Genomic DNA, 10,120 nt, shown 5'->3' with positions numbered 1-10,120 from the left:
CGATACTGCAGGAATGTGAATGCCCGGCGGGTGGGGAAGGGGCGGGCAGGGGCCCTTTTTCCTCTGCTATCCCCCAGCCCCAGCACCCAGCAAGCAGCTGCCCATGCTCCCTGTCTAGGCAGGGGTCCCCCACCTCTGGAACTGGAGTCCCCTCTGCAACCCTGGGATAAGCTCCAAGTGTCTCAGCCCCCTGGGGTACAAAGAGCCACTTTTTGTCACCTCTCCTATTGCCTTGGGCTGGGAAATGCTTGATTTGGGTGACTCGGGGGCAAATCCAGTGGGGCTGTGCTGCTCCGAATGAGGGTGATGCTCCTGAAGCAGGGCAGGGTGTCCGTGCTGGGGACTTGGCTCCAGGTGTGGGTCCCTCCTGATTGGGGGCTCCACACTGGTCCATCTCTTTGATGAAGCCCAAGCCCCCACTCTAGTCTGTCTGTACATCCCCCCAGGCTGATGGTCCCCACTGCTGCTCCAGCCAGCTGCCTGCCGTGACCCTGGGAGCTGGTGATGGAGGGGTTCGGGGGAGCCCCCAGGTTCCTGGCCTATCCACGCGCCTTCACGGTCCAAAGTGGCACTGATGCTGTCCTGAGCTGCCAGATCATGGGTGATCCCCAGCCAAGCATCCTCTGGGAAAAGGACAAGAATGCCATCGAGCCCTCAGGCCGTTTCCATATGGAGTCCAAAGGGGACCTGTACAGCCTGCTGGTGTCCTGTGCCACCCCCAAGGACAGTGGACTCTACGTCTGCAGGGCCAAGAATAGCGTTGGCGAGACTTATGCTGCCACCATGCTCAGGGTGGAGCCAGCGGAGCGGCGAGAGGAGGAGGGATGCTCAGGCAGTGTCGCACCTGCCTTCCTCATTGCCCCCTCATCCATGCGGGTGTGCCGGGGGGAGGATGTGATGTTCACCTGCAGGGTGTCTGGGCAGCCCTGCCCTGTGCTGGAGTGGGAGAAGGACGGGCACAAGCTCTCCGAACTCTTTGAGAGCAGCCACTTTGCAGTGGGGCAGAAACCAGAGGACTGGCACTTCCTGAAGCTATTCAGCGCCCGGCCCCAGGATGGGGGAGTGTATGTCTGCCGGGCACGCAGCGGCTCCCAGGAGGCCCTGGCTGCTGCCGTGCTCCTGGTTGAGCCCCAGGCACTGCCGGACGGGCTCCCCAATGGCTGCCCTGCCGATGGTCCCGAGGCACTGGCGGAGCGGCAGCGGTGGCGGCGGCACGGAGCGGGACGGCGCATGGCATCGGAGACCTGGGTGCCCAATGGCGTAGTGCCGGCCAGGGTGCCAGGGGCCAAGGCATTTGCCGTGAGCGCAGGGAAGCACGCCAAGTTTCGCTGTTACGTTACTGGCAAGCCCAAGCCAGAGATCATCTGGCAGAAAGATGGTGAACCCCTCGCCCCCGGCCGCAGGCATCTCATCTACGAGGACCGGGAGGGCTACTTCATCCTCAAGGTGCTGTACTGCAAACCTCAGGACCAGGGGCTGTACATGTGCACCGCTTCCAACACTGCTGGCCAGACCCTCAGCGCAGTGCAGCTCCAGGTGAAAGGTAGGAACACGTCCAAGGAGTGTCAGAGGGAGCTGGGCCCTGGGGGGCTCAGGGAAGTTTGTCTGGCAGGGGTGTGTCTGTGTGGGAACCCAGCATCTCTGGGCTCCTTCCTGCCCTGTGCAGCCAGGGTCACCCCAGGCTCCTTGGGACAGAGCTGTGGGCTGGAAGCAGGGAATGCTGGGCTTCTCCAGGAGCTGTGTCCTGCTCCATGTCTCTCTCCTTGCAAACAGAGGTGTGGCTTCTCGGGATGACTGCAGGTGTTCAGCCACAAACAGGGAAGAGGGACAGTGCCTTGGTGACAAATTCCCCTGGAAGTGCTGAGTGATTTTGGCAGCCAGCCCTGCAGGGCACGGCTCCAAGAGTCTGCGCTGGCGGCTGCCCAATTCCCCCCGAGCCATCCAGCCAGCTGGGGACAGCCCATGGCTGGGGTTACCCAGGAACTGGTGAAGCCCCTGCCTACACCCCACTGCTCCCCTCTACTGAGACGCCTGCTGCAGCATGCTGGCTTCCATGCTCCTGCATCCCCCAGAACTCCCTGCTGAGATACTGGAGGCATCCCTATGTCTCCCCAGGCTGTGCCCTGGTCCTCCCTGCTCTGGGGGATGTCCTTGTCAGGGCAATGTCTGTCTCATGCAAGCCAAAGCAGAGGGCAAAGCAGGGACAAGGGTTTGCAGCTCTTTGTGAGCTGGGAGCACCTTGAGCGAAGGGCTGAGAGTGGATGCTGTACCCCACATGCCCTAAGCTCCTGTCTCTTCCTGTGGCAGAGCACCGGCTGCGGTTCCAGGTGCAGCTGGCAGATGTGGAGGTAGCAGAGCGGGAGGATGCAGTGCTGGAGTGTCAGGTGCCATTGGAGACCATCCCCACCTCCTGGTACCTGGAGGACAGGGAGCTGCAGCCCAGCCACAAGTATGTGATGGAGGAGCAGGGGGTGGTGCGGCGCCTGACCATCCGCGATGCCCGCATCGATGACGACGGCATCTACCTCTGCCAGATGAAGGACAAAGGACGCAGCATCGCCGAGGTCTCTGTCCGAGGTGGGCTCAGGTCTCCGGTAGCACAGCTTTGCCTTCCTATTCTCCTCCTTGCCCGGGTCCCCACTGCCCCCTGCATTTGCTTTCCCTCCATTTGGCTGGTGCCTGCTGCTGCCCCTCCTCCTCCTCCTCTCCCACCTCAAAGAGCCCATCCTAGTCCCCAGAATTCCTGCCTCATATATCTCTGCCCATAGGGGTGATTGCGAAGCGGCTGCCACGGAAGCTGGATGTGATGGAGGGGGAGAATGCAGTTTTCTGTGTGGAGACACGGGATGTGGTGGAGGGCAGCTGCTGGAGCCGGGACGCGCTGCAGCTGCGGGAGTCACCCCGTACGGTGCTCAAGAGCTTCGGCAGGACACACCTCCTGGTGCTGGTGCACGTCACCCGCCAGGATGCGGGCATCATCTCCTTCACTGTCGGGGAGTCGCAGACATCCTCCCAGCTCCGAGTCAAGTGTAAGCTCCAGCCTTGAAGGGGTCCTGTGTCCTCTCTCCTGCCTGTTCAAGAGGGGTGATACAGAAGGGGGGATGGAATAGGCACCCAATATGCTGGGAGTGTGATGCTGCAATATGTTTTCTGGGAAGGGGGCTTTGAGCAGGGCTCCAGGATCCCAGCTTCACGGGCACTCACAAACCCCTGTAGCCAGCAGCATGCTACATGGGAGCAAGATCATCCTCTCCATCAGAGAGAGAATCCCCAAAGAACTAGGCTGTGTATCCCCACTTAGGCCTTCTGCCACCCCACCTAGAGCCTCCCCATCAGGCAACCTGGGCTGTGACTTGCAGGTGTGAAGCACGACCCTCCGAGCGCACCGGTGGCAGCTGAGATGAGCGTGGTGGAGACTAACACGGCTCTGCTGACTTGGTGTCCCGCGCCTGACTCCCACCTCCGCCCCGCCAGCCACTACCTGCTGGAGCGTCGGGAGGCAGCGGGAGGGGACTGGGTGCAGTGCCTTGCCACCGACCTGCCCAGCTGTGTGCGGGTGCTGGGTGACAGCGTGCCCCGCGAGGCCGACTACTGCTTCCGCATCTCTGCCGCCAACAAGCACGGCAGGAGCAGCCCCGTGGAGTTCCCTGGATCTGTGCATCTTGGTGAGGAGCCAGGCTAAAGTTGGGATGTCGTGCCACAGCATGCTGGCGGTCAGTGCCGCTGGGGCTGAGTCCCACTGTGCTCCAGCCCCAGCAGCTCGTCTGGAGAGGGGTCTGCAGGATTCATGGGTGAGGGATGGTGAGGATGCACAGTTCTCCCTGGAGCTGTCAGCTGCGGTGCATGGGTCCTGGTTCCTCAACGGCGTCAGGCTGGCTGAGGAGGAGGAGGCAGGCGGCCGGTGCAGTGTACAGCGCCGTGGGACGGAGCACTTGCTGCTGATCCGAGGAGCACGACTGGTTGACAGTGGGGCCCAGGTCACCTTTGTGTCCGGTGATGTGCGGGACTCAGCTATCCTGCATGTGCAAGGTGATCAGGGCACTCACCCTGGGGTCCTACTGGGACCCCAGCAGCAGGGGCTGTCATGCTGGAGGATGCTTCTCACCACTTCTCAATGTCTCTCAGCCCCACAGGTCCTCATTGGCCCAGTGTCTGAGGCTGAACGGCTCCGAAAAGTACCAGCAGGGATGCCTGTGCTGCTGGAATGCCAGGTGTCCAGCCCGGATGCCCCTGTCTGCTGGCTGAAGGATGGCAAGGCTGTGCCCCTGGATGATGTTATCGCAGTGCAGGCAGAAGGCTGCGTGCGGAGGCTGCTGCTCCGCTCAGCATGTCCCTCAGACACTGGGGTGTACACCTGTGACACTGGGGATGACGCCGTGAGCTTTGTGGTGACAGTGACCGGTGAGCTGGGGACTGTGTGCGGGAGCCTGGCCCCTACCTCCTGATAGTGCTCCTGCCCTGCTTCTTGCCCCATCATGCGGCTGAAAGCTGCAGCCAGTCATGCTGAGGCCCATATTATCCCTGGCAGAGGTGCCGGTGAGGATCATCAGCTCCAACGAGGAAGCCCCCCACACCTACATGGCCGGACAGCGTGTGGAGCTGTGGTGCCAGCTGTCCCGCCCAGCAGCCCCCGTGCGCTGGTACAAGGATGGAGAGGAGGTGGAGGTGGGCGAGAGCCTGGTGCTGGAGCAGGAGGGGCCACGGTGCAAGCTGGTGCTGCCCTGCGCTCAGACACAGGACACGGGGGAGTTCGTCTGTGATGCTGGTGGGGACTCTGCCTTCTACACCATCACTGTGGCAGGTGAGTGTGATGCAGGAGGGCTGGTAGGGTCTCAGGGGGCTTTCTTTGCCAGTGCAGGATGCCACAATGCATGTGCTGGTGTCAGTATTGCTGTCACCTGCTGCGATGGGATACTTGTCAGACATGCTCTTGCCAGGTGCTCACCAGCAGTTTGGTTGGTTGCTTAGTTGGGGTCCTTGTGGGACTCAGACCAGCTGCCAGAGGGAACAGCTCACTCAGCCTGTCTGAAACACTAGAGCACACGAGAGCACCCAGCACCTGCACGCCAGGGTGTTTTCCGGACTTCTTCCATGCCTAGTAACCAAGCCATCCTCCAAGGTCCTAAAAATAGTGGTCCTGGCACCTGGCATGGGGTGACTCATGGTTGGTCATTGCTCTGATGGACAGTGTTAATTGCTGACCTGAAAATTAGCAGTTGCCTGGGGACCGATGGCTGGGAGGTGTTTGCTGGATGGGAGCAGGGCTCAGCACCCTGGGGCGGCTGCCCCAGCTGCGGAGCGGCTGCTGGCATCACCGGCTGGCAGAGCATAATGAAAGCTGAAAGCAAGTGAGAGGCTTCCCCTTGCTGGCCCCAAAACCCACAGCCCACAACCACAGGAAGGCAAGTAGGGGCAGAGCTCAAGCCCAGCTGAAAGGTGATGTGACCACAGTGATAAAGCCTCGCTGTGGTGTTAACACACGGCAAAGGCCCAAAGTTGATGGCCAAGGACGTAGGAGTGAAGATAGGATGAGTGATAAGAGATGCTGAAGAGTCAATGGAGTGGTGGCTGCTGGGAGGGTGAGGAAGGGAGGGGTTTTTAGTGAGATAAAGGCAAAACTGCCAGTGGGAAGGACAGGCAGCATGGGCTTTGGGAAGAGGCAGGAGTCGTGTGCTGTGTGGGAGTGTGGGGCATGGAGAGCTCTGCTTCCATAGGCTGGGAGAGGGAACACCATCTGCCGAAGCTCAGCCTTTTGGCTGAGCAGCTTTGCATAACTTTGACAGAAGGGTCTTAGGGAGGCTGTCTTGGTTCAATCTGGATTTGGACATCAATGTCACCGGCAGGGCTGGGGGTGGGTGCCTGGAGGCTCAGGCTGACACCTCGCTGGCACAAGTGCCAGGCTGGCTGCTGTGGCATGCTTGGGTTTCCCTGAGGCATCTCAGCTATCCTCCATTGGGCTGTTGTGGCATGTAGCCTGCCTGCCTCAAGCTCAGCCATCCCCAGCATCTTCTGAGTTTTCTGTCAGCTGTTGAGCACTGGAGCTCCCTCAGAACTAGTGAGAGGCTGAGGCCAGAGCAATGCTGCCCGCTGAGGGCTGGCACATTATCCATCCCCTCACTTCAGTGCTGCTCAACATCTCCAGGTGCACTTCAGCAATGTGATTGCTTTTAGCAGGTCCAGGGAGAGAGGCGGCCGGCAGTCCTTTGATCGGGGGTTGTGCGGATGCAGGCTCAGCGTGCGGCAGGTTAATCGCTGCAAACCGGCGCCGCACCGCTCTGCACGCTGCGGGGCAGCGCTGTGCTGCTGCGCCTGGGCAGCGCAGCTGGGAGCTGTCTGGGAAGCTTCCACCCGGACACTCGGCACGGAGCAGCTGCGGGCTGTGGAAGGGCAGGTTGTGCTTGTCCACCATTGCGGCCCAGAGCTGGCTGTGCCTTGCGCCCGCATGGAGCCGCGGGCTCTGTGAGCACCAGAGTTCAGGCCAGCTATGGCTGGCTGCAATGTGCACAGCCAGGCAGGCAGTGTTGGCTCTAGGTGGCATCCTGAACTTTCCCAGGAGAGAGGAGGGTTGGTCAGCTAAAATTTGTGCTGGGAGCCCCTCTGTCTTTAGAGCTGTGACTCAATTCAGAGGGGCGGTGTGAGCAGTGGCACTATTTTCTGTAGCAAATTAATGGTGATTTTAGTGATGACTGCAATCTGGAATTGGCTCCTGGGTCCTGGTAAGCTGGAGGAATGGGCCTCTGGCTGCAAGAAAACCACATGCCTGCACCACAGTATAAGCAAATGTCAAGGCTGAGCCAGGACAGAAGCGCTGGCTGGCACCTGGTGGCATCTGAAACGGGGAGATAGGCAGAGGGGAGGGCACCCACTGGAAGAGCAGCTGCAGGGGCTGGTGCTGGCACCACAGACGGTGGTTATCAACGCTGGGGCTTGCCTATATGCATCTTCCCTCCAAACCCTTCAGCTTCACCACAGGGCAAAGCAGGGCAGGTACCATGGGAGCAAGGGCACTGCAGCAATTCCCAGCCATTTCAAAGCCTGGTGCTCCTCCTGGTTGTAATGTGTGAGAAGAGGGAGACCCAGGCACGATGGTCCAGAAGCTTGTGCTATGTAGAATGTGGATGATGTGGTGCCTTCCAGCCTTAAAGCCAACAAGTGGTGAAGCCATCACTCCACACAGGGCTGTGATGGCCACCATCACTGGCTCTGGTTCTTATGTCCTGGCTGAGCCCCATGTCTCTCCATGACAGAGGAGCCGGTGAGGATTGTCAGCTCCAACGAGGGGGCCTCCCACGCCTACATGGCCGGACAGCGTGTGGAGCTGTGGTGCCAGCTGTCCCGCCTGGCAGCCCCCGTGCGCTGGTACAAGGACGGGGAGGAGGTGGAGGCAGGTGAGAGCCTGGTGCTGGAGCAGGAGGGGCTGCAGTGCCTGCTGGTGCTGCCCTGTGCCCAGCCACAGGACACAGGGGAATTCGTCTGTGACGCTGGTGGGGACTCTGTCTTCTACACAGTCACCGTGGCAGGTGGGTACAACAGACACCTACATCTCTCTCCCCCTTCTCCCTCTGCCCTAGCTCCTTGCTCACACTGTGGCTTCAGCGCCTCTGCTGCTTCTCGCCTCCTTGAGAGCAGTTCCTTGCCCATGCCCTTGGCTTGGAAGGGGATGTGGGCAGGAGCATACAAGCTGGTCTGTCTCCTCCCAGAGCTCTGTGTCACACTGCCCCCTTACACTCCAGAGCACAACCAGCTGCCTGCCTCTGGGTGATGCCACCTCACACCCCAGCCCTGCTGTTCCCTCAGCTTGCAGCTACCAGCACTGCAGGGCTGGGATACCCACGGCCACTGCTGCCAGGGCAGGTAGGATGGGAGGCCAAGTGACACAAGGTCTTGGTCCTCTCAGCCCTGAAGGTCTGCCTCACCCCAGTGCTGGAGGCAGAGCAGCTCTAGGAAGTGCTGGCAGGGCTGCCCTTGGTGTAGGAGTGCCAGGTGTCCTCTGCAGATGCCCCTGTCCACTGGCTGAAGGACAGGGAGGCTGTAGTCCCAACGCAGGTCCTGGCCATCTGCTCAGAGGGACGCTCACAGAGGCTGCACATTGCTGCAGCTGCACTGCCTGACTCAGGGGTGTACATGCGCCATGCCGGGGATGGTGCTGCCAGCTTCAGGGTGACCGTGAGCAGTGAGCTGCCCAGGGGATTCCTGTCCTCACATGGGACTCACCCAGCAACACAGCTGAGCCCTGCCATGTCCCCAGCAGAGGTACCAGTGAGGATTGTCAGTTCCAACAAGGAGGCCTCTCACTCCTACGTGGTCGGGCAGCGTGTGGAGCTGTGGTGCCAGCTGTCCCGCCCAGTGTCCCCAGTGCGCTGGTACAAGGATGGCGAAGAAGTGGAGGTGGGCGAGAGCCTGGTGCTGGAGCAGGAAGGGCTGCAGTACCGCCTGGTGCTGCCCTGTGCCCGGACACAGGACACAGGGGAGTTCCTCTGCAATGCCAGCGATGCATCTGTCTCCTACTCCATCTTGGTGGCAGGTTGGTGGCACAGCAGGGACATCCTGGAAAGGGTAGCACTATTGCACCTCTGTACTCTGGGGTCCCCAGCCCTGCTCCCTACCCTCAGCATTGTGGAGGAGGATGTGCAGTTGCACCTCTGTGCCTGCTGCCCCTGCCCTGAGCAGTTCTGACCTCTTTGCCCTGGGGTGAGAGGACGTAGCTTCTATACAGCCCCATGGGGACAGGGACACAGGTGACAGTAAATAGACACAGCAGAGCCAGGAGCAGAGAACTGAACGGGTCTCACACTCTTCCTCTACATCCCCAACAGAGCCACCAGTGAGGATCCTGCAGCCTCCACAGCGCTCACTGGAGCTGCTGGTTCAGGCACCGGGGTGTGTGGAACTGCGGTGCCAGCTCTCCATGCCAGATGCTCCGGTGCACTGGTTCAAGGATGGGTTGGAGGTGGATGAGACTGATAACCTGCAGCTGCTGGTCGAGGGGGCCTGGCACTGCCTCTTCATCCCCAAGAGCAGTGCAGAGGATGCAGGCGAGTACATCTGCGAGACCAAGGATGAGGCTGTCTCCTTCGATGTCAAGGTGTCAGGTCAGTGCTGATGTGGTTCTGGCCACAGTGGGTGCCCATCCTCTGGGCCACCCAGCACAGGAGCTTACCCGGGGCTGGCAGCAGAGGAGTGCCCAGGGCTGCATTGTCCCTGCGCTGCTTTGTATCTCAGATATGCCATACCTGCAGAGCCTCCGGTGAGGATCCTGCAGCCCTGCAGACCTGTCCCTGTCATGACGGTGTCCCCGGGGGAGACGGTGACACTGTGCTGTGAGCTGTCCCGTGCGGATACACCCGTGTGCTGGGCAAAGGAGGGTGTCAGGCTCGAGGCTGGGGGCGGCCTGGTCCTGGAGGAGGAGGGTGTCCATCGCCGGCTGCTCATCCCCGCTGCCCAAGCTGAGCACTCTGGAAAATACACCTGTGACACTGCCAGTGACACGGTGACTTTCACCATCCAAGTGTTGGGTGAGCATGAGGGTAGGGAAGAGCCTGGTGTGGGGTGTTGGGTGCACAAACCCCAGAGACCTCAGCTCTGTTGGTGCTGCAGATCCGCTGGTCAGGATCCTGGAGAAGGATGTCCTGCCGACCCACCGGCGTTGCCAGGCCATGGAGGACCTGGTGCTGGAAGTGCAGCTCTCACATACCCATGGGGAAGTGAAGTGGTACAAGGACGGGGAGAAGCTGCAGGACACGGGGCGTGTGCGGCTGGAGGAGGACGGGGTGCGCCGATCCCTTGTGATCCTGGGTGCTACAGGCAAGGATGCTGGGGAGTATCTCTGTGATACTGGTGATGACAGCATTGTCTTCTTCATCACTGTAGAAGGTGAGCAGAAGGTCCTGGTGGGGATGACCAGAGGAACAGGAGTAAGGGAGTGAGGTGGGTCTGTGGCTGCTGCCAGGGTGGTGTGAGGCTGGGCTGGGTGGCAGTGAGCACAGGGAACCTGGTGGGGGGCACATGGGGAGTGGGCTGCATCTGTGTGGTGGCTGCAGCCAGAGGAGTCTGGACAGGGTCTGGCCATTGTGCTACCCAGCACAGGCTGCTTTTGTGGTGACAGCCCGTCTCTCCAGTC

The 10,120-nt window shown here is 60.8% G+C and overlaps 2 protein-coding genes across 2 annotated transcripts in view; one reads left to right on the top strand and one right to left on the bottom strand.

Moving 5' to 3' along the window:
• INHA (inhibin subunit alpha) overlaps positions 1–105 on the bottom strand; it is a 4,579-nt gene extending 4,474 nt beyond the window's left edge. The window contains exon 1 of the mRNA XM_014306550.1: positions 78–105. Coding sequence (XP_014162025.1) covers positions 78–105 — 28 coding nt within the window. The remainder of the gene's footprint in view (positions 1–77) is intronic.
• The window catches only part of OBSL1 (obscurin like cytoskeletal adaptor 1), a 16,341-nt gene that overhangs the window by 889 nt on the left and 5,332 nt on the right, over positions 1–10,120 (top strand). The window contains exons 2-12 of the mRNA XM_031057102.1: positions 447–1,543; positions 2,308–2,577; positions 2,769–3,029; positions 3,360–3,665; positions 3,751–4,029; positions 4,126–4,401; positions 4,529–4,801; positions 7,248–7,520; positions 8,817–9,092; positions 9,240–9,515; positions 9,598–9,873. Coding sequence (XP_030912962.1) covers positions 505–1,543; positions 2,308–2,577; positions 2,769–3,029; positions 3,360–3,665; positions 3,751–4,029; positions 4,126–4,401; positions 4,529–4,801; positions 7,248–7,520; positions 8,817–9,092; positions 9,240–9,515; positions 9,598–9,873 — 3,805 coding nt within the window. The 5' untranslated portion in view covers positions 447–504. The remainder of the gene's footprint in view (positions 1–446; positions 1,544–2,307; positions 2,578–2,768; positions 3,030–3,359; positions 3,666–3,750; positions 4,030–4,125; positions 4,402–4,528; positions 4,802–7,247; positions 7,521–8,816; positions 9,093–9,239; positions 9,516–9,597; positions 9,874–10,120) is intronic.

The sequence above is a fragment of the Geospiza fortis genome, unplaced genomic scaffold, assembly GCF_000277835.1.
Source record: "Geospiza fortis unplaced genomic scaffold, GeoFor_1.0 scaffold112, whole genome shotgun sequence".
Classification (NCBI taxonomy): domain Eukaryota; kingdom Metazoa; phylum Chordata; class Aves; order Passeriformes; family Thraupidae; genus Geospiza; species Geospiza fortis.
Note: the sequence above shows the minus strand (reverse complement) of the source record. Positions and strands in the feature narration are given on the sequence as shown.